The following is a 20,365-nucleotide window of genomic DNA, read 5'->3' on the forward strand; positions in this document are numbered from 1 at the left end:
ATGTATTCACGAATAGGGTTTCCCTGTGAGCTGGGCACATGCTGCTGTGGCAGGCGACAGGCAGCTGTCCGCCCTCTGCTGGCCTCCAGTACTCGGGGTGGGTGGTCCACCAGGTGGAGGAGCAGCTTCCACCGCCTGGGCTGGGCCCATTGGCCTCCCAGGCTGCATGTCAAAGTGCAGAGCTTGGGGACTGTTAGGTGGCTCAGGAAGGTGACGTAGGAAATAAAGAGAACTTAGTCAATCAGAAAAGAAAGGAAAGGTTTTATTGTGCGTCCCCAGGTGACCCACGGACCCCAAAGACAGGGCCAGTGGATTCGCGCCCACAGGGAGGGGGGCTTTGTTTTATACTGCGGTTGGGTGAGGGGCGGGGACATGAACTGAGGAAGTTTCCGCCACAGGGCGTCAGCAGGGTATTCAGGAAGGAGTCAGTATCTGTGTGGGGGTCGTTGTGAATTCAGGGAGAAGGCGGTATCTGTGTCTGGTACGCTGATCTGTCAGAAATTCCAAAGAGGGTCCATTATCTCATCACACGTCTGCATGTAACCGATCCTGGGCTCTCTCCGACCTAACATCCCGGCCTTTTGGTGATAGGGGATGCCGACTCATTCTGACTGCTTCCAGCTGACTAGGGATGTCAAGGGAGGGGGGGGGTGTTTAAAGGCCAGGGTCAGGCAGAGGCAGGTCAAAGGGGAGCCGGGTGTAAGGATGGAGCAGGAGCTGATTCACAGTTACCCGTGACATCTCCGCGATCCAGGAGCGGATGAACTTGAGGAGGCAGGGGACTAGGAGCAAAAAGACACAGATGAGAATCAGGGGTCCTACCTGGGTAGGCCCTGGGTAGCTAAGGGGCTTTGGAAGCAGCCAAAAGGAGAGTTTTCCTGGGAGTATCCTGCTTGTAGTTTTTCATTCACCTTAGTCAGGGTCTGCACGTTTTGCTCCACTACTCTGGACTCGTTGATGAAGTAGCGGCATTCCTCCTGAAGGAATATGCAGGTTCCTCCTCTTTCTGCAGTCAGAAGGTCTGAGGCGCGCTGGCTCTGTAGGGCTACTTGAACTGTTGATGTCGCTTGCCGCTGTAGGGAGGCTAAAAGAGACGGTAGTAGACTCCAGGGCTAACTGGAGCTTGTCATTGAAATCCTGAGCAGTGACCAGACTGTTCCCGAGGGCCCCCCCGGTGAGGCCTACTGAGGCAGCGATACTCACCCCTAACATGACAGGGAGGAAGGTGGCCCGGCGGGTCCGGGAGTGGGATGGAGGGAGCAGCCAGGCGAGCTCTGACTCTCCATACAAGGTTAGTTGGGGAACTACTGTCTGGGTTCCGCTGGTGTGACTTGTTTGCCGTCTGGTAGTAGGTTTCACGGACCTTGAACCTTCACACATAAGCAGGTGGGGGTGGGTGCAGGTTGCTCAGGGCTGGGAGGAGAAGGAGGAGGAGGAGGGCGACCAAGGCGGACCTTAGTGGGGCGCAACACCCCACATTTATAGAAGTCATGCTGCTCCAGGATCCTCTTGAGTCTGGAGAGGTGGTGCCACAATGGGTCACCGAGCTGGGGTTGCCAAGCAACTTGGCCGTGGTGGGGGCTGTGAGGATTACAGTGTGAGGTCCTGTCCACCTAGGCTCCAAGCCTTGTGGATGTAGGTTCTTAAGGAGGACCAAGTCACCAGGGTGAAAGGGCTGGTCCTCGGGAGTCCTGCTTGGTCGGCTCTGGCTTGGGCAGAAACCTGTTCTCGTGTTGTCGGAGCAATTGCCTGGGTAAGATATGGAAGATAAGTACCCAGGGGAGGGGGATCAGTAAGGAGATGGTGGTTGAGCAAGAAGCGTCTCCCATATAGGAGTTCGAAAAGGGCTTAAGAAGGTGGGGCTCCTTGGTGTAGCCCGGATTCAGCCAGGAGCTGCAAATTTCTAGAGAGAGAGTTTAGTTGGGTGGTCCAATAGGTTGGAATTGAGTGGCTATGATGAGCGTTCGAGCCAGTGACAGACAAATCCAGCAGGATGTAGAGGAGGAGGGATTGATGTTCGAGAGTAGATGGAAAGTTGTGTTGATGAGGGTGGGCATAGGAGTAGGTCCAGGGTTCGTAAATAGTGACACTAGAGGATTTCCCATCCTAGACAGTAGAATTGATGACTCCCTCATCATTCCATGTCCGTTTCATCTGAAAATATTAAAAACCTGAGCAAAAATTGGAGGGTCCCTTGCCAGGTAAGAGCCTGTGAGGAATGATGGGTCATGAGGTCCTGGATGGTGTCGCCGAATCTTCTTCGGGGATGGTGGGAGGCATTTGGTGAGCCTGAGAGAGGTAGGTATTGCAGTGAAAGTGGGAGGAAATGTTAGAATGCGCTGTTATCCAAAGGAAAAGAGAAAGGGAAGGAGCAGTGGAAGCCAGGGACCTGGATATGAGGCTGGAGAAAAGGCAGGGGGGCGGGAGGGAGCAGGCTGCCTGCTCCCAGGCCTCTAGCCGCTTGGATTTTAAAGTTGCCACATTTTTTCCAGAGATAATGATATCAGTTTCTGATAAAAGCCGGACTGTTGAATAAACCTGTGCATTCAAGGAAGTTTTTTTGGGAAGGGTGGAAGGGGATGGGACGAGAAGGCGCCGAGGTCAGAGCACTTTTCAGAGCATTAAAGGGATGAGGATGTTGGCCCGGGGACCTATGGGCTCAGTGAGGGGGTTCCTTCTCCAGGTCATGTCATAGAGGAGGTTTGCAAGAAGACTACAGTTGTGAACCCGGAGGCAAGAGTACCCAGTGAGCCTGAAGAAGGAGAACATTTCTTGTTCAGAGGAGGGGACAGTCATGGAGGAGATAAGGAGTTCACAGCGAGACTGAGGTAGGCGGCTGTGGTCTGGGACAACAGGGCCCCATAAGGGGACGCATGGCAGTGGGGGATCGGCGTCCCTGTGAAGGGAGGGGGCCAGGAGCGGAAGGAGCAGGGAGGCTGAAGGGCTCCGAATGGGCTGCAGAGTGGCCACTAATTTGGTGAGGATGTCTCGTCCTAAAAGGGGCACGGGGCATGAAAACATGACTAAGAACGAGTGGGTTATAGGGCTGTCGTCAAGGAGGCAGGGAAGGGGTCCAGTGGTCAGTGGTCAGGTGGATTTGCCGTCAATACCCATGACCGAGATCGTGGAAGGAAAAAGGGGCCCTGACGAGGGCAAAACAGAGAAGGTAGCCCCCATGTTGACCAGGAAGGAGACCAGTTGCCTTCAGCGTAGCCCTGGGCTCGGCGAGGGTGGTGGGGGTCGTCGAGGCTGGGCTTCTTGTCTTCAGCCAGTCCCAGCATGGCCAGTGGCAGGTCATGACCTGGAAGGGCGGCCCCTCCATGCTGGGGCGCAGAGGGCCCGTCACTTTTCCAGGGGCAGTCACTCTTCCAGTTGCCACTTTGGCCTCTCGCTGGGCAGGGCTTGGTTGGATCCTGGGGCTGGGGGCACTGCTTTGCCCATTGGCCTTCATTTCCGAATTTGAAGCATTCTCTGGGTGGTGTTCGTTCCTTTCGTTGCACCCCCACCACCCACAGCCCCCTCAGGGCCATGGCGGCTGCCGTCGACCGCAGGGCCACAACTAAGGCGTGAATCTGCAGGTCTACCTTCTGTTGAGGGCAGGCCTCCCATTCCGACTGTGCCTCCTCCTCACGGGCATTAACCTTAAAGGCCGTGTTCAGTCGATCTCGGATTGGGGTCTGAGGGCTATTAATCTGTGAGGCTGGACGTAGAGAGTGGGGGCATAGATTCAGACTATGTCCTCAGTCCCTGCTGCCTCCCTCAGGGGTAGAATGGGTGCAGAAATAGAAGAGGCTGTTTTGGAGCTAACGTTCTCAGGACTTGGGCTCTCAGGGATAGGGGAGAAGGCGGCTGCTGGTTAAGAGGGTCTGAAGAGAAAGAGCCGAGGCCTTTTTCAATTTGAGGAAGGTCAGAGTGAGAGAGAATGGCTACCCGGATAAAATCCTTTACAGCTGCAACCTCTTGCAAAGGGAACTGGCCGGCCACCTGTGAATGTAATTGCCGGAGATTTGGCGGAGAGCGCACGGGGCGAGGTGGGTGGTTAGAATGAACAGGAGCGCACAGGGGGAACGCCGCAACCTCCCGGGGGCGGGGCAGAGGGGGGGAGGGACAGAAGGAAGGTGGGACCTGCAGACGCCTGTGTGTACTGACTGGGGAAGCAGGCAGGGGTGGGGGCAGGGTGACTTGAGTTTCCAGCTCCTGCAGTGGCTGCGGAGGTAGAGGCAGCGGCCGTGGTGGGCAGGTGGAAGAGGGGAGGCGGGGTCACTAGGTAATGGTGGAGAAGGCGTGGCTGGAGGAGGGTCCAGCAGGGAGGGAGGAGGAGAGGGTGTGGACGGACAGGGGCATGAGGCCGGTGGGAGAACGGGCAGCTTTTGCCGGGGGAGTTTGCAATGGTCTCTGGTGGAGGACGGGTGGGAGGACGCAGGGACGATGGCAGTGCCTTCGCTGCTCCCCACACATAGCACATGAACCCACCCCCACACACATACCACACACACCGCAGTCTCGGCGGTACACAGCACAGCGCGGCCACAGCCCAGGGCAAGGAGAGGAGGCAGAAGGAACTTTGGGGGAAGGGACGGGGACACAGACGGGGTGGAGAAAGAGAGAGAGAGAGACTTGGGCACATTTCCCAGTTCGCTGGCAGAAATGACTGAGATCGGTACGGACAGTAAAGTCAAGGTCCCATTTTCATGCTGAGGCCATGCTACGTTATAGAAATAGGACGCAGGTCCGGGTCAGGCCTAGTGTTTAGCCAGGTTGGCAGGCAGGCACCCTAGAGGTGTGCTCGGATCAATTTTGGAATTTGGATTCCCCGTGCTCGATGCCTGTGGCCTGTAGTGGGGCCAAAGGCCAGCGTCTTAGCAATTTGACCCATGCTACGGACGGGTGGAGGGACCGGGGGAGGTAGGGACGTCTCCACTACCTCCAGAGGTCCAGAGGAACCTTACTGAAAGGGTCCGGAAAGGCAGTCTCTGATGCGGCCGCATTTTATGGACAGAGACGCTGGCCGGTGGGCGGCCACAGGGAACGGACACGGGGGCGGGGCAGGACTCACCGCTGATGTTGCCAAACTGGGAAACGTTGCTGAGCTGAAGAAATGAGGTCCTGATGGGTCCTGGGCCACGAGGAGGGAGAGGCAGGCATCCTGAGCCGTGGAGGGATGGCCAAATGAGGTGCTCATGCCACCTCGGTTTCAAGGCACCACATGTTAGGTGGCTCAGGAAGGTGGCGTAGGAAATAAAGAGAACTGAGTCAATCAAAAAAGAAAGAAAAAGAAAGGTTTTATTCTGCGCCCCCGGGCGACCCACGGACCCCAAAGACAAGGCCAGTGGATTCGCACCCTTATTGAGGGGGGGCTTTGTTTTATACTGCGATTGAGTGAGGGGAGAGGTCATGAACTGAGGAAGTTTCCGCCACAGGGGGTTAGCAGGATACTCAGGAAGGAGTCAGTATCTGTGTGGGAGTCATTGTGGATTCAGGGAGAAGCCGGTTTCTGTGTCTGGCACGCTGATCTGTCAGAAATTCCAGGGAGGGTCCATTGTCTGATCACATGTCTGCATGTATCCGGTCCTGGGCTCTCTCTGACCTAACAGGGACCCCCAGAGACATCGAGGCCTAGGACTGCCAACTCGAGGTCTCCGCAGCCAGCAGCTGGCATGGCCTGGGGTAAGCAGGAGCAGCCGATGCGGGTGGCAGGCACTCATGCAGAAAGGCGGGCCCGGATTCCACCAGATTTGACTGTTTGGATGAAGGTGGAAGTGGATTCTAGCTTCCCCATCTCATAAAATGTGGGCAACATTCAGTTTCACAAAGTGGAGGCCAGACCCAGGCAGGTGCAGCTCCGCCAGCTCCTCCCGTGTGGGGGAGATGAGTCAAGGTCTCAGCAGGAAGGAGGAGGAGGAGGAGGTCAGCCTCAGCCGAGGTGGCTGAGGGCACTGAGGTAGCGTGTGGCCTCTAGGGCAGCCGGCTGGTGTCGGAGCCTTTGTTTCTGCCTAGGCCTCCTGGAGTCTGAGAGCGGCCCACAGCTGATCTCCAGGGGCCTCTGTCTCAGCCAGGTGAGCGGAGGGGGGCCGGGCCAGCAGGTGGCAGAGTGAGGGCTGTGGGCAGGCGGCAGCCTTTTTGAGGCTGTCATGGCAGGAAGGGGGGTGGAGAGTGCCAGAGCTGGGCTGCACACGAGCTCCGTGGCCCCTTCCTCCAGCAGTGTCCCCGTGTGGCGGCGGCAGCAGCAGCGGCTGGCCCGGAAGCTCCTGAGCCAGGTCACGGTGCTGGCCTTCCAGGGGGACGCACTGCTGGAGCAGATGAGTGTCATCGGCGGGAACCTCAAGGCATCTTCATCCACCGCGTCACCCCTGGCTCGGCGGCCGAGGAGATGGCCTTGCGCCCAGGCACCCAGATCGTCACGGTGAGGTTCAGGGCTCTGCTGCTGCTGTTTGAACAGCGGCCTCATTGTCAGCTCCCGTGCGTGTGCGTGTGCGCGCACGTCTGTGTGTTTAAATTCACAGAACGCGCGTACATGCACGCCTGTTGTTCAAATACACAGAACGTGAGGTTCACCACTTTTAAAACTTTTTGTTGTGAAATATTAGTGATGATGCTGCAGAAAACATAAATGTTCAACATGACTAATTACCATTAAGTGAGTACAGTAGCAGGGAGGGGACTTTGATGTTACTGAAAGTAGAACGTTAAGCTTTTAAACAATTTTTAACAATTGTAAGAGGCACGTGCTCATTCTCCTTACAAAGTGTCCTCGGCGTGAGGCAGCGAGGGAGTGAATGGAGGGACAGTGAGAGCCAGGAGCTTTCACAAGCGGGGCCGGGGATGCCGCTAACATCCTACAGGGCCCGGGCGGCCCCACAGCAGAGTGACCCAGCTCCAAATGTCAGTAGTCCCAATGCCAAGAACCTGTGATCTAGAAAGCTCTAGAACAGTGATGGCGAACCTATGACAAGCATGTCAGAGGTGACACAAGGACTCATTTTTTTTGGTTTGATTTTTCTTTGTTAAATGGCATTTAAATATATAAAATAAATATCAAAAATATGTCTTTGTTTTACTATGGTTGCAAATATCAAAACATTTCTGTATGTGACACGGCACCAGAGTTAAGTTAGGGTTTTTCAAAATGCTGACACGCCGAGCTCAAAAGGTTCGCCATCACTGCTCTAGAACAAAGGTCCATTTTGGAGAGCAGACACTGGGTCCTGGGTGGTGCTCTCAGCATGCGGTTGGGAAGGCGGTGGTGGTTGACTCAGGGTGGGAAGGTGTGTGGCTTGGAGGAGCTAAATGCAGATGCCCTGGTTCAGGGCCTGGGACAGAGGCCCTGATAGGCGTGGGCGGTGAGTGCAGATCTGTGCTCAGACTCCGCCGAACCTGGTCGATAGCGCCCGCCCTGGTGGTTTGCCCCCATGTGGACTGTGAGGCCACAGAGCCCTTTTTCAAGGCCATCCTGCAGGGCATGACCCTGGAGCAGGCCGTGAGTCTTCTTCGCAGGGTGGACGGTTTCTGCTGCCTGTCTGTGAAGGTCAACACGGAGGGTACACACTCCCTCCCTCCCCCAGAAGCTCCCCTCTCAGGACCTGCCCAGCTGCCCAGTCCCAACTCTAAGCCGTGGCTGTGCCTGCCCCAGCCACCATGGCCTACCCCAGAGCCAGGCCACACCCCCGGTCTGCAGAGGCCCCCAAGGCAGCCTGGACCTCCCACCCACTGACTCTGGCACCAGGATGGCTTCCGAGACTTTGGGGCGGTACCTTCTGTCCCTCCTCCTTTCACATTCCAGAACCTTCCCCCTGTGGGTCATGGCCTGGGCTGACCTGTCCTCTCTCACCAGGTTATAAGAAGCTGGTCCAGGACCTGGAGGCCAAAGTGACCACCTCAGGGGACTCCTTCTACATCCGTGTCAACCTGGCCCTGGAGGGGAGGACAGAGAGGGAGCTGCCGGTGCACTGCGGCAACACCCTGCATGTCACGTACACCATGTTCCAGGTGGGCCCTTACAGCACTGGGACACAGAGGGCGGCACCATCCCCACCTATGCATGGTGAGCGGCTGTCGGACGGCCACCTCTTGGGAAGGGGACACTGCCCAAGTGGAATCCCCATGTGCCACCCCAGGTGGACAGGGTTTGTTTGTGAAAATGGTGGACCTTGGTTCTAGAGCTTTCGGGGCCAGCGTTTCCAGCCTCAGCGCTGCGACCTGGGGCGGGGGGGGGGGGGGGGGTCCCGCTGCTGGGGGCTGCCTGGCACCACGGCCTGAGCAGCTCCCTGGCCTCATGCTGGCCCCGACCTGTGGAAACCAAGTGTCCCCAGGAGGTGGACTCACCAGTCACCTGGTGTGTTCAGGACTGTGTTAATTTTAGCACAAAGTCCCACCTCCCGGGACAGATGTGGCAGGGCCGGCCCCCTCCCCCCAGCAACATCCGCCTGCCGGGACCCGTGTACCAGCTGCTGGTACACGTGGTATCGGGTGGTACCGCTCAGCTCAGCAGTGCAGGGAGGCCTGGAGCCATGTCCCACCCAGGCTCACACCCGGGACATCAGTGGGCACCTCTGGTGGGCTGCGGGCATGCAGGGTTTCAGAGGCGCCGCTGGGCAGGGGGTGTGGAGCCTCCTGGCAGCTGTGTCTCCTCCTCCCAGGGCACAGCAGCTGCTCATCACCCTCCTGCAGGACCTGGCTCAGCAGAGCAGCTCCGCCCGCAAGGTGAGGCCGCCGGGTCCTGGCCCGGGCCCTGTCGGGGGGCCCTGTCTCCTTCCTCCCTGGGCTGGCAGGGGTGGGGGCTGGCTAGGGGTCCTGTTGGGAGGGTGTGGGCTACTGATCTGAGGGGGTCTCCCTGCGAGTCCCGTGGGCCCTGCACACCTTCCCCTGGGCCCCACAGGGCACCCGGCCTGCAGGTTCCTCCAGCGCCAGCAGAGGTGCTGGATGTGCTTTCTTGGTTGTGCCCTGCACCCCACTGCCTGGCCATCTGCACCCATTACTCCCTCTGAGGGCGGGGACATGGTGTCCTCCCCACATAGGACACTCAGTGCCCCATCCATAAGGCAACCGGCAGAAAGTATCCTGTCAGAAGCTACCGCCCACCGCCGGCTCTCCACCGCCCGGCCCTGACCGGGCTTTGAGACAAGTATCTTAGAAACTGACTCAATTCTCCTAAGAAGCTGATATGGTGATGCTATGAACTTCCCGGCTTTCAATGAATAAACACAGTCAGTTGGGCTGGAACAGGTGGGCTGGCCCCCAAGAGTGTCTGCCTGGAGCCGGCCAGTGGGACCTGACTTGGAGGAAGGGTCTTTGCAGGTGTAATTGGTGTCACCCGCGAGCGGGGGGGTCTGTCCAAGGACAAGTGTCAGGAGAGAGAGGGAGAGGGAGACGCAGAGAGGGCATGTAGATCAGGCAGAGGCTGGAGCGGGGCCACCAGAAGCTGGAAGAGGCAGGAAGGGTCCTCCCCTGGAGCCACCGGAGGGGGCCCCGCCCACACCTTAACTTCAGATCTTCAGCCACCAAACTGAGAGAACCCAGTTCTGCCGTCCCTGGCCACCGATTTTGTGGTCGTTTATTAGAGCGGCCCGTCAATGTCCCCCCCCCCACCCCCCCCCCTCGCAGGCTCACCAAGCTCACCAACTCTCATGGCCGAGTTGGTGAACCGGGGCTGTGCAGCACCTCCTCGGCCAGGTGGACCAGCACCTCAGCATGGCGCAGGTAGGGGGTGAGGCGGCCGGGGCAGGTGCTGCGCACGATCCTGGGGCGGTGGCTCTCCGTCATCTCCCACAGCGTCTCCTCGTCCAGGGCTGCCAGCGAGGAGTGCGTGCGGTGCAGCTCCGCCACCTGGAGGACGGAAAGGGCGGTGGCGGAGGGCTGTCAGTGCAGGGCTCCCGGCCCCAAGGCCTTCCGCTTCCACGCTTCCACCCATCCTCCCCACGGACAGGCAGGGAAGGAGAGGACCCCCAGCGAGGACGATGACACCAGCCCGGCCCTGGTGTCCTGTGACCGGCGGGAGGGACACCCACGGCACCAGGGGCAGAGCAAAGACCTGGCTTCTCTGGCTCTTGGGACACGGATCTGCCTCTGACACACAGGCTGCTGCCTGGCCAGACCAGCACTGGCCTAGGAGGTGGGTCTAGACCACTATCCTCCGCAGGGGGGCGCAGGAGGGAGCGAACCCCTGGACTCTCCTGTGGCCGCAGCACAGATGTGCGTAGGGAGACAGCAGTGCGCCTGTGGCGGTAATGTCTCCGGGCAGCCCTGAGGCTGGACGAGCTGGCACCGAGGCAGTGCCCAGGGCCCACATCCATCAGTGGGAAGCAGGCCGGGGGCTGGGATTCGCACAGAAAGCCACTGCTTGTCCTCAGCAGGGTGGACCCTGTCGCTTTCCGCAGCCCAGGACCCTGGCACTGAGACACCTGGGTGCAGCGCTGTAAACGCGCATTGGAGACGCCATAAAACTAGGACGCTCTTGCAGGTGAGCAGTCAAGGCCACACCCCTCGGCTGGTGTGTGTATTGGGGGGATGAGATGGCCAGGCCCCTGAGGGCTGAGCTGCAGGGCCTGGGCAGATCCTGGCTGGGTCCCAGCTCCAGTCTGTGTGGATCTAGTGCCTGAAGCAGTCACAACCCCGTCAGTTCCCCCCGCCCTTGTGCTGGGAGCACCTCAGGGGGCTCCTCCCACTCCCACCCGGAGCACCCCCACTCTGCTCTGGAACCACCGTGGCCACACTGCGTTCCCCGGGCACAAGGCCTTTAGCCTATTAATCCTTGTAACTCATTCTAAAATGCTGTGAGCTGTGGACTGTCCCAAGCATAGAAAACAGCCTGCAAACGGCAGTGCCCGCGCCTCCTTCCTGGACTTCAGAATCCTGCGCTCAGTCCCTCTGCCCCCTCTCCCCCTCCTGCCTGGACAACAAGGTGACAAAACACATAGCACTTGGCGTGACTATGGAACAGCCACCTCGCACCCAGCATCTCCACTGTGAACTCACTGCAGACAACAGCATCCGCTGGACAGGGCACCGCCCTCAGCAGGGGTTGGGGCAGTGATGGCGAACCTATGACACACGTGTCAGAGGTGACACGAGAACTCATTTTTTTTGGTTGATTTTTCTTTGGTAAATGGCATTTAAATATATAAAATAAATATCAAAAATATAAGTCTGGCTACATACACCTTGACTGCAGGCTGATTCAGTGATAGGAAGAAAGCACGGAGATGTCCTGATGGTCCTATGGCTGCGCATTACGTTGTTTCTTTTTCTCATCACACTTGTGCATGAAGTCCTCGTGCACAGGTGGGCACAGGTGAGAGTGTTTGCCCTGGACCCGAGAACCCTGTGATCTGGTCCTTTTCACGCGATGACAAGCTGTCTGGCTGGAGCCGAATGCCTCCTGAGAGGTGTGTGCAGTGAACAAGCTCCAACAGCAGAGCACGTCAGCGTGTAAACCAAGGAAGATGGGAATGGCCGCTGCAGAGCCCTCCTCCTCGGACAGCCCCCCACAGCCCCCCACAGGCCCCGGCCCTCGAGTAGGTCTGTCTCACTGCACCTGGGCAGCGCATTCCATTTCTGCAGGGGATGGTCCATGGATGCTCATGAACCAGGATGTTGTGGGTTCGGTGGTGTCCCCCCAAAAGATATGTTGAAGTCCTAACCCCTCAACACCTGTGAGTGTGGCCTTTTGGAAATAGGTCGCAACAGCTGAGGTCATTGGGTCGAGCCTTAAGCCCTAAATGACAGGTGTCCTCATGGGACAAGGAGAGACCCAGACACCCAGGGAGGGGCCAGGTGACAGCCCAGGCCGAGGGCTGCTGGCAGCATCAGGAGCTCAGAGCAGGCAGGCTCTCGGAGGGAGCCGGCCCTGCAGACCCCTGACTTTGGCTCCTGGCCTCTGAGGAGAGGGCTGAGGTGGCTGAAGTACTCGTGGTTTCTTTTTAGGATGAAATGTCCTAAGGCTGATGTGCTGGCCCCATGTGGCTGGATTGTTAGACGCCACTGCGCTGCGCTCCTCACACGGCGAGCTGTGCAGCATATAGATCGGACCCCAATCAAGCTGTTTTTTACAAACAGAAAGGCCCCAGAGCTGCCAGCGACCATTCCCCTGCCGTGGCCCCCTGGACAGGATGCAGGCTAGGGAGGTGGGGAGACACTCCTGGGGCCTGGCCTGGCCCTGCCTCCCTTAGGCCAGCCGCCCTGACCACCAGCCTCCCCTGTCTTTCTTCTTCCTCTCGGCCCAGGCAGGGCCTGCAGGCACCCTGACTGTCCTAACCCCCCAACACCTGTGAGTGTGACCTTTTAGGAAATAGGTCGTAGCAGACATAACCAGGTTAAGATGAGGTCATGAAGTCGAGCCTGAAGCGCTCTACAACAGGTGTTCTCATGGAAAGAGGAGAGACCCAGACACACGCAGGAGGGCCACCAGGCTCAGTCCTCGGGCGGGGGAGGGGGGGTGCGCTGGGAGCCACTGTGCTCTGCCCAGGAAGCTGAGTGCCCCCTGCCGCTGCCCCTTCCCTCTGCTACTTCCTGCATCCCTGCTCCCTGGGACTCCGGGATGCCTCTCGCACAGCACAGGCATCAGGGCTGCCCTCATGCCTTCCAGAGCAGTGGTCGCCAGCCGGTGTCTGCGGACCACTGGCCCATGAGGTCCGCAAGGTTGGCGACCGCTGTTCCAGATGACAGCCAGATGGTGCACATGTGAGTGCAGCCGCCTCCCACCGTGTCTGACTCAAAGATCCTGGATCACCAACATGTGAAACCAGCCGAGCGGGGAAGGGCAGAATGAGCAGACACGGTCTGTGCCTCACAAAATGAGCCGAAAATGGTTTGTTTTTAAAGCAGCCACACATGAGGCAGCTGGTCCTCCTCGCCTTACACCTAAACCTAGAAACCTCCCTTCTTCCTTTCTCTTTCCTCCTGGGGCACCAAAGCGGACATCAGAGTCCAAAACAGAGCATCCTTCCTCCCTCCCGACCCACACTGTCCTCCTGGAAGGTGGAGCTGAGCCAGAGAGCCCCCACGCACTTAACCAAACACAACGGCCCCACACAGGCTCCACCCCCCTCGGGAGGGAGACCCTCCCCTCCCCCCCAGGACAGCTCTCAGACCCCCTTCGGGCCTGCCGCCCTCCCCAGTGCTGACCTGTTCTCCGCGGACCGGCTCCATGCTGCGCTTCCTGGTCCTGCAGAAGGAACGCTGGGGCGATCTGGGCTGAACAGCAGCAGGCGAGCGGGTCTGACAGGCAAGCCCGCCTGGCCGACGCCTCTCATGAGCCTGCACGCATCACTGAGCCCCGGGACAGTCTCACAGCAGGGCTGTGTGCGGAGTTGCAAGAGCCATGGGACGCTTCCGGAAACTGCCTGCGCATCTGGCCTCAGCGTGGGGGAGATGCTCTCCGCTTGTGAACAGCCGGCCTGGTTCATGATAAATCCCTCCGATGACGTCCTGGCACCATCAGGACTCATTCTGCAGCCTCTTCTGTCCTCACCATTAGTCCGGAAGTCTCTAAGCCAAGCATGTCACACTCACAGGCCAACACGGGCCAAACAAACAAGGTGCAAGTGGATGTGGCCACAAAAAAACAAAAGCTTCAATTTTCTTTGCAAAGTAGGTTTATTCCGATAGAGACACGCTGAAAACAAAGGGCTGAAATGAATGAGTGATCGTTAACATAAAATAATAGAACATTTTAATAAAAATTAATATTTTTTCTTAAACATTTACTTACCAGACACTGGATAACTGCACAAATTAATAAGCGTAATGCAAATAAACCTATTTTTCTTGTTTTCCGAGAGCGAAATATTTCCTGTTGCGTACACCAAAAAAGTCAGTCCAGGACTAATGACGTGGCCATCGGCTACTAAAATATTCACTTCTGATATTAGTGGAGGGAAATGGTGTGCCTGCGCATAAAGGAAATGAATGCATCACGATTACAGTAATCAGTCATTAGCGAATGTTGTAGTTTGTTATTAATCATTATGTATAACAGGGTATTGTAAAAATTAAGATATGAAATTTTTATTAAAACGTTTCTTGCATACTGTTATACTGGCTGAGCCCCCAAAATATTCGTTGTGGGCCGCATTTGACATGCTTGCTCTAAGCAATTCCAGGGGATCCTCTAGAATCACCATTAGATGGTCACTACTTAGATTTGGATGATGGTCTTTTTTTTTTTTTAATTTCAGAGAAAGATAGAAACATCAATGATGAGAATCATTTACTGGCTGCCTCCTGCACGCTCCACACTGGGAATCGAGCCCACAACCCGGGCATGCGCCCTGACCGGGAATTGAACCGTGACCTCCTGTTTTTAGGTTGACGCTCAAACTCTGAGTCACACCACTGGGCTGGATTACAGTCTTGGTTCTCCTACGTTAATGTATATCCAAAAAGACTCAACTGCTGGACACCTGCACGGCTCTGCCCTGGTCATCACCTACCTGGACCCCTGTAACAATTTCCGAGCTGCCTCCTCCCATGGCCCCCAGGGCCAGTTCTCAGCACCGCAGACAAAGCGGCGGTCCTGTGAAAGGGGGTGCTCCGGTCATGTCATTCACTTTGGCTAACAGGCCCCCCAGTCCTACCATGACCTGGGCACGAGGCCCACTGACCTCATCTCCACTCACCTGCTCCACACACAGGGTCTCCCTGCTATCTGATGCGCCGGGCACACTCCTGCCCCAGGACCTTTGCACTTGCAGTTCCCTCTGCCTGCAATGTCCTTCCCCTCACCTTCCTCAGGACTCCCTTCCCAGAGAGGCCTACTCAGGCCATTCTATCTAACACCCCCACCCCCCAACCTCCGCCCTCCCGCTTTCCCATTTCTCTATATTGGACCCATGACTCCTGGCATATTGTGCATTCTAATTCCTTGTTGGTTTCTTGCCTGCATCCCACTGAGAGCCTGTCACCCCCAAAGGACAAGAATTCTTGTCTTTCTTGTGTAGAACCAGGTCATCTTCCATCATAGGGCATTCTGGCTCCTCTCACCTCAAAGAAAGACCATCCTTAAGTGGCCACTAAGGCAACCATGATGCACTTCAACTCCACTTCATCATCTGTAGACCTCTCCTCGTCGGTCTCTGCTCACACTCCTCCCTCCCACACCACACTGCATTCATGATGCCACAGCTACCTGCTTTCCATGCCTTGATGGTGCCAATCCCCTGCCCATGTGGGGGGCCTTCAAACTCCCTGTTCCTTCTTCCTAGAACACTCCCCCCAGGGTGTTCCCAGGGCCACCTCCTCTCACAACTCGGATGGCACCTTCTTCCCGCCACCACCGTGTCAGTAACCCACCAGCTCTCCCACTTGCCTCATTTCAGTGGCATCGCGGTAGCTATAGGAACTGCAATCCTCTGACTGCTTTGCAGGCTTTGTCGAAATTGCCCTTTTCTGGAACACGGCCCTGGGAGGGCAGCGCTCTGCTGTCCATTCTGCCCACCACCCAATCCAGCACCGGAGATCTCCATGCACGTCTGGTGCCCGGATGCTGGGTGCCAGTCGGACAGGGTCAGGCCGGGCTCAGGACCTCATCAGGTGCCCCGCCAGGCGAGTGGGTGGGAGACAGTCGCACCTGGAAAGGAAGTGTCTGCCACTGAGAACCAGGTTTTGTGTGGGGTTTCTGGCAGGAAGGCTCTCTTTGGGGACAGCCCCTCTGACCCAGGACATCAAGGTATACAGTGAGGACTCCCAGGAACCCAGGCCAACCCAGGAGCCCCGCACCCAAGCCTCCTGCTGCCCAGGACAAGACGAGCCATCATGACCATCCACACCAGGGGTGGGAACCTTTCTCCTGCCAACGGCTGTTTGGCTATTTCTTTTTCTTATTATTATTTTTTATTTTAATATTTTTTATTGATTTTTTACAGAGAGGAAGGCAGAGGGAGAGAGAGTTAGAAACATCGATGAGAGATAAACATCGATCAGCTGCCTCCTGCACACTTCCTACTGGGGATGTGCCTGCAACCAAGGTACATGCCCTTGACCAGAATCGAACCTGGGACCCTTGAGTCCGCAGGCTGACACTCTATCCACTGAGCCAAACCGGTTAGGGCTGTTTGGCTATTTCTAACATAATTCTCAGGTCATACAAAATCACCAACTTAAATATCAGCCTGCTGTGTTTGGTCAAATACTTCATTAACTCACCCATAATGCCATGGCAGGAGCAGACCAAATAGCATTCCCCACTCCTGGTCTAACCCCCAGTCCAGCACAGGCCCAGGGGAAGAGGCAGGGCCGCAGGGTATGGCCGCAGGCTGGTCCTGCCTTCCCATGGCTCTGGCCTCAGCTCCGGAAGCTCCTGGACGGCCGCCTGCCCTCTCCTCCCCTGGACATCCAGGCACACCTGGTCTTCACCATAAAACCAGTATGCAAATCACTGAGATGTCACGTGCTTTCCTTATACTGTCTTCCAGATCCGTGTTTTTACAACTCAGCCCCAGAGCACGGCCTACAAAACAGTGTGTGCACCCTCCCTCCCAGGAGACGCCTCCGTGGAGGGAGAAGACCTAAGACCTCATAGTTCTATTTCACTTAACATCTAAGAGATCCATCTTTGCAAATACTTAACATGCGATTAGTACCTGCATCCTTGCATGGCGTGCTTATTATCAGGTCAATTCTCTTGTAAGGGTTGCACGGATTTTTTTAAAGTATGTTTTTACTGATTTTTAGAAAGGAAGAGGGATAGAAACATCGATGTCTGCCTTCTGCACGCCTCCTACTGGGGATGGAGCCCCAAACCCAGGCACGTGCCCTGACCAAGAATCAAACTGTGGCTCAACCACTGAGCCACGCCAGCTGGGACATATGCTGCCAGCAGGGTGTCATGAGAACTAAGCCCTCATGTACTTGCTGGTGTGCACCTGTTAGGGCCCACTGCACGAGTGCCTGGTTTAGTGGGTGAACCTGATAGGGGCAGAAATAGAATATTGGGGACCAACTATAAGAAATGTGGGTTCATGCTGTTAACTGTGATTTTGTTGATTAAGGCAGGCACATTCTCACCTGGCTGGGAGATGCAGCCCATCCTCCCCCTCAGGGAGCTGCCTATTATCCTGGAAAGATTAGCAGCCTTGTTGCAGGAACCAGAATCACTAGCCTTTTGAAGACCCGCAGCCCTTTGCTTATTATCACTGAGCCCTTTCAAGACTCACAGGCCTTTGCAAATCTCCAGCCCCCATTACCTGTCAACTTCCCCTTTGGCTACTTCCCCATGTAATCTCTGTCCTTCTACCCAGTATAAGCAGCGGGCTTATGGTGGGGGCAGAGCAGGTGGATGCCCTGCTGCTCTTCAGGCTGCCAGCAGGACTGGAATATACACTCATGTGATTCAATCCTGTCCCTGCTTAACTGGCTCAGGTAGTGACAGGCAGCCTAGTGCCCTTGATTGTCCGGTTACATAATCTGGCAACTCTGATGGGACACAAGGGGTGGGGGTGGAGCCTCTAGGGGATCCCGCTTGCTGCCTGGACTGGGGTCCCCGGGGCTGAGGCCTGGACTCTTATTTGCAGCGTTGCCGGGAATTTTCCTGTTTCGAGTCCCAGCGCAGCCTCCGCAATCCCCGTTGTCTCACTTAAAACCTAAGTCTGGCCCTAGTTGGTTTGGCTCAGTGGATGGAGTGTTGGCCTGGGGACTGGAGGGTCCCGGGTTCGATTCCGGTCAAGGGCACATGCCTGAGTTGCGGGCTCGATCCCCCGGGTGGGGCGTGAAGGAGGTGGCCACGCGATGACTCTCTCATCACTGATGTTTCTCTCTCTCCCTCTCCTTTCCTCACTGAAATCAATAGGAAATACGTTAAACACACACACACACAAACAAAACCTAAGTTAAATAGAGCGTTCTGGTGTTCTGTAATGGGGGAAGCGCGTTGTCTGCTGTCGCCCCCATCTGGGCTGAGCCTGCCCAGCTCCCGGTGGCAAGCGGCCTCTCACGGCCCTGGTCTCCGCACCCGAGCCTGACACGCGGGGTGCAGGGCACTGGGGTCTGTCATGGGGTCGGTTGTCGGGGCTGAGCCTGACCAGCTCCCGGTGGCAAGCGGCCTCTCACGGTCCCCTGGCTGCTCACCTTGGCCGCCCGCTGCCCGCTGTGGGCCCCTGTAAACGCTGTGCATCAGGGTGGTCTTCGCCTGGTGTCACTGCCTGTCGTCTTGCTTAAGCTGTTCCCGGATGGGTGCCGGGCGGCCCCTGGGTGCTGGGCTCCTCACGCTTCCTGCCAGTGGGAAAGGAAACGGCGTTCACCGACACGCTCGGCCTCTCTCTGAGTCCCAACTGCGGACGAGGGCAGCGCAGGGGGCAGCGGAGTGGAGCTCTGGTCGGTGGGCGCCTGTAAATCCCGTTGAGAGCGTCTCTTGGCCGTCTGGTTTGATTTGTGTGTTAAAGACGGGGCAGCGCTGGGCACCGCTGGCCACGGGGAGCCATGCCTCTGGGTCAACTCCGCGGGGCAGGAAGAGCGAGCTGCGGGCCGACGACGGCGCGTCCTGGTCCGTTCGGGCGGTGGGTCCGGGGTCCCGGGCGGGAGCGGAGGAGCCCGGTGCGCGGCCACAGGCGAGGCCGTCTCCACCCTCGGCCCCGAGGGGGCTTTCCCACGGGGTTTTGTGAACACAGGCCGCCCCACCAGCGCCGAGTCCAGGTTCTCAAAGGCGGATGCTGTGCAGGTGGGGTTCCCGTCGTGCACCAGTGAAAACGCGTCTCCCACGTTGCGCCCGGCGGCCTCACACCTTGAGGACCCGCCTCGGTCCTCACGCCCGAGCAGGACGCCCTGGCGCGACCGACGCGGAGCGTGAAGAAGCCAGAGTCGCCTCAGCACAAAGCTCCCGCTCCGACACGCTAGCCGCCTCCGCCGTTTTTTGTGCCCAATGAGCGAGGCCCCGCCGCTCGCGAGACCCACCGAGGGGCCCGATCCTGCAAGAGCCGCAGCGCCCTCCTCCTATCACGTGACGAGAAGCTCTCGTTCCCTCCCGAGGCGTGGCTTCGGCGCACGCGCGGTGACGTCAGTTCCTGCCGGCGGCGACTACGCGGGGTCGTGTTTCCGCGTGACGCCACCTACGCGCGCGCGCTCCGCTCTCAGCGGCCGCGGGATCATGGCGGCCGCCGCCACGGTGGCGAACTCCGGGTTGGCGCGGAAGCGGCTGCTCAAACAGGAAGACGTGACCCAAGTGGAATTCGAGATCAGCAAGGAAGTGGACGTGACGCCCACGTTCGACGTCTCTCACTCGGTCTAACCTGCCTCCATTGAATCCATGATACAAAGTTTCTGTCACAAAACAGACACTCATACTTAAGAGCATCTGCTTCTGCTGCCACCGGGAAGTGTCAGCTCTGCCTGGGCTGCAGTGTGGATAAGATGGCCAAGAGACATGCGAATAAACGCTCAAAGCGGCTAATCATCAGAGAAATGCAAATTAAATCAACAATTGGGTGTCACCCCACCACTGTCAGAATGGCTGCCATCAGCAAATAAACAAACGACAATTGCTGGGGAGGATGTGGAAAAAAGGGAACCCAGTTCACTGCTGGTGGCAATGCAAACTGCTACAGTCATTGTGGAAATCAGTTTGGTGTTTTTGCAAAAAAATAGGGGGGAATGAGGAGGGTAATCTCTGGGATTAAAAAGTAAAAAAAAAAAAAAAGATTTATTTAAAAATGTTCTCCAATAGTTAAGAGTTAATATTTAACACAACAACAATAATAATTGTAGCTCTGAGGTCTTCTATGTTTGGAGATTGTGCCCTTAGGAGTCTGTAAAAAAGGAAATTTAACTCAACCTGCAGGACAGAATTACATATCAGCGCTAAAACTTAAAACTCCTCAGGACAACCTAGAGAAAAAGTTTTGGAGGTTTTTTTTTTATTATTTTTTAAATATATTTTATTGATTTTTTACAGAGAGGAAGGGAGAGAGATAGAGAGTTAGAAACATCGATGAGAGAGAAACATGGATCAGCTGCCTCCTGCACACTCCCTACTGGGGATGTGCCCGCAACCCAGGTACATGCCCTTGACCGGAATCGAACCTGGGACCTTTCAGTCCGAAGGCCCACGCTCTATCCACTGAGCCAAACCGGTTCTGGCTGGAGGTTTGTTTTGGACATAATTTTCTGAATGCGACACCAACCACCACACAAAATAGAAAAAATAAACAGTCCACACTGCAACAAATAAAGAAAAATAGCGTCTTCACTGCACAACAGCAATAAACAAACTGAAATGAAAGGCAATCTAGAGAACAGAAGAAAATACTTGCAAACCATATGAAGGAATCCCTTGGAGATATTGTGGGTTCGGCTATGATCAGCACAATAAAGCGAATATTGCGATATAGACAGACATTCACACAAATAGTTGGAGGTCCGTTAACACTATACGGCAGGCTAA

The 20,365-nt window shown here is 56.6% G+C and overlaps 3 protein-coding genes across 6 annotated transcripts in view; 1 reads left to right on the forward strand and 2 right to left on the reverse strand.

The window, feature by feature from the left end:
* Positions 1-11,141, forward strand: part of LOC139000376 (zinc finger protein 211-like) — a 30,693-nt gene extending 19,552 nt beyond the window's left edge. Inside the window, exons 1-6 of one of the 3 annotated variants that reach the window (XR_011469571.1) lie at positions 1,642-2,828; positions 6,200-6,403; positions 7,832-8,041; positions 8,637-8,700; positions 9,601-10,108; positions 10,350-11,141. Coding sequence is in view for 1 of the 3 variants with exons in the window: in XM_070402604.1 (XP_070258705.1) it covers positions 6,200-6,403; positions 7,832-7,838 (211 nt within the window). In the remaining 2 variants the exon portion in view is untranslated. Of the gene's footprint in view, positions 1-1,641; positions 2,829-5,997; positions 6,404-7,831; positions 8,042-8,636; positions 8,701-9,600; positions 10,109-10,349 lie in introns of those variants that run through there. The other 2 variants (XM_070402604.1, XR_011469572.1) reach the window with 2 other exon arrangements.
* On the reverse strand, positions 5,260-18,248 carry LOC139000380 (caspase recruitment domain-containing protein 14-like). Of its 2 annotated transcripts, none has more exons than XR_011469573.1 (5): positions 14,427-14,706; positions 13,706-13,883; positions 13,120-13,623; positions 9,616-9,822; positions 5,260-6,595 (listed from the first exon to the last, which is right to left on the reverse strand). XR_011469573.1 is itself a non-coding variant. In XM_070402606.1 (5 exons), exons 3-4 carry the CDS (start codon positions 13,141-13,143, stop codon positions 9,622-9,624), a joined length of 225 nt encoding a protein of 74 aa, XP_070258707.1. In that variant the 5' UTR covers positions 13,144-13,623; positions 13,706-13,883; positions 18,058-18,248; the 3' UTR covers positions 5,260-6,595; positions 9,616-9,621. The 2 variants fall into 2 exon arrangements, 1 of the variants encoding a protein (XP_070258707.1); XM_070402606.1 differs by lacking the exon at positions 14,427-14,706 and adding an exon at positions 18,058-18,248.
* Positions 18,193-19,074, reverse strand: LOC139000309 (putative uncharacterized protein FLJ46214). Its single transcript, XM_070402548.1, has 2 exons — positions 19,039-19,074; positions 18,193-18,750 (listed from the first exon to the last, which is right to left on the reverse strand). Exons 1-2 carry the CDS (start codon positions 19,072-19,074, stop codon positions 18,193-18,195), a joined length of 594 nt encoding a protein of 197 aa, XP_070258649.1.
* Positions 19,075-20,365: the final 1,291 nt, after the last annotated feature.

This window comes from Myotis yumanensis, unplaced genomic scaffold (genome assembly GCF_028538775.1).
Source record: "Myotis yumanensis isolate MYYU_CA2020_CCGP unplaced genomic scaffold, mMyoYum1.0.hap1 SCAF_23, whole genome shotgun sequence".
In the NCBI taxonomy this organism is placed as follows: Eukaryota; Metazoa; Chordata; class Mammalia; order Chiroptera; family Vespertilionidae; genus Myotis; species Myotis yumanensis.

Bases quoted from the DNA above. Each gene is read 5' to 3' on its own strand.
- LOC139000380 (XM_070402606.1), bottom strand. From the start codon at position 13,143: ATGGAGCCGGTCCGCGGAGAACAG. The intron at 9,823-13,119 runs GTCAGCACTGGG...TCCGTCCTCCAG, and splicing joins AGCCGGTCCGCGGAGAACAG to GTGGCGGAGCTGCACCGCAC.
- LOC139000309 (XM_070402548.1), bottom strand. From the start codon at position 19,074: ATGATCCCGCGGCCGCTGAGAGCGGAGCGCGCGCGC. The intron at 18,751-19,038 runs GTAGGTGGCGTC...CGGTCGCGCCAG, and splicing joins TGAGAGCGGAGCGCGCGCGC to GGCGTCCTGCTCGGGCGTGA.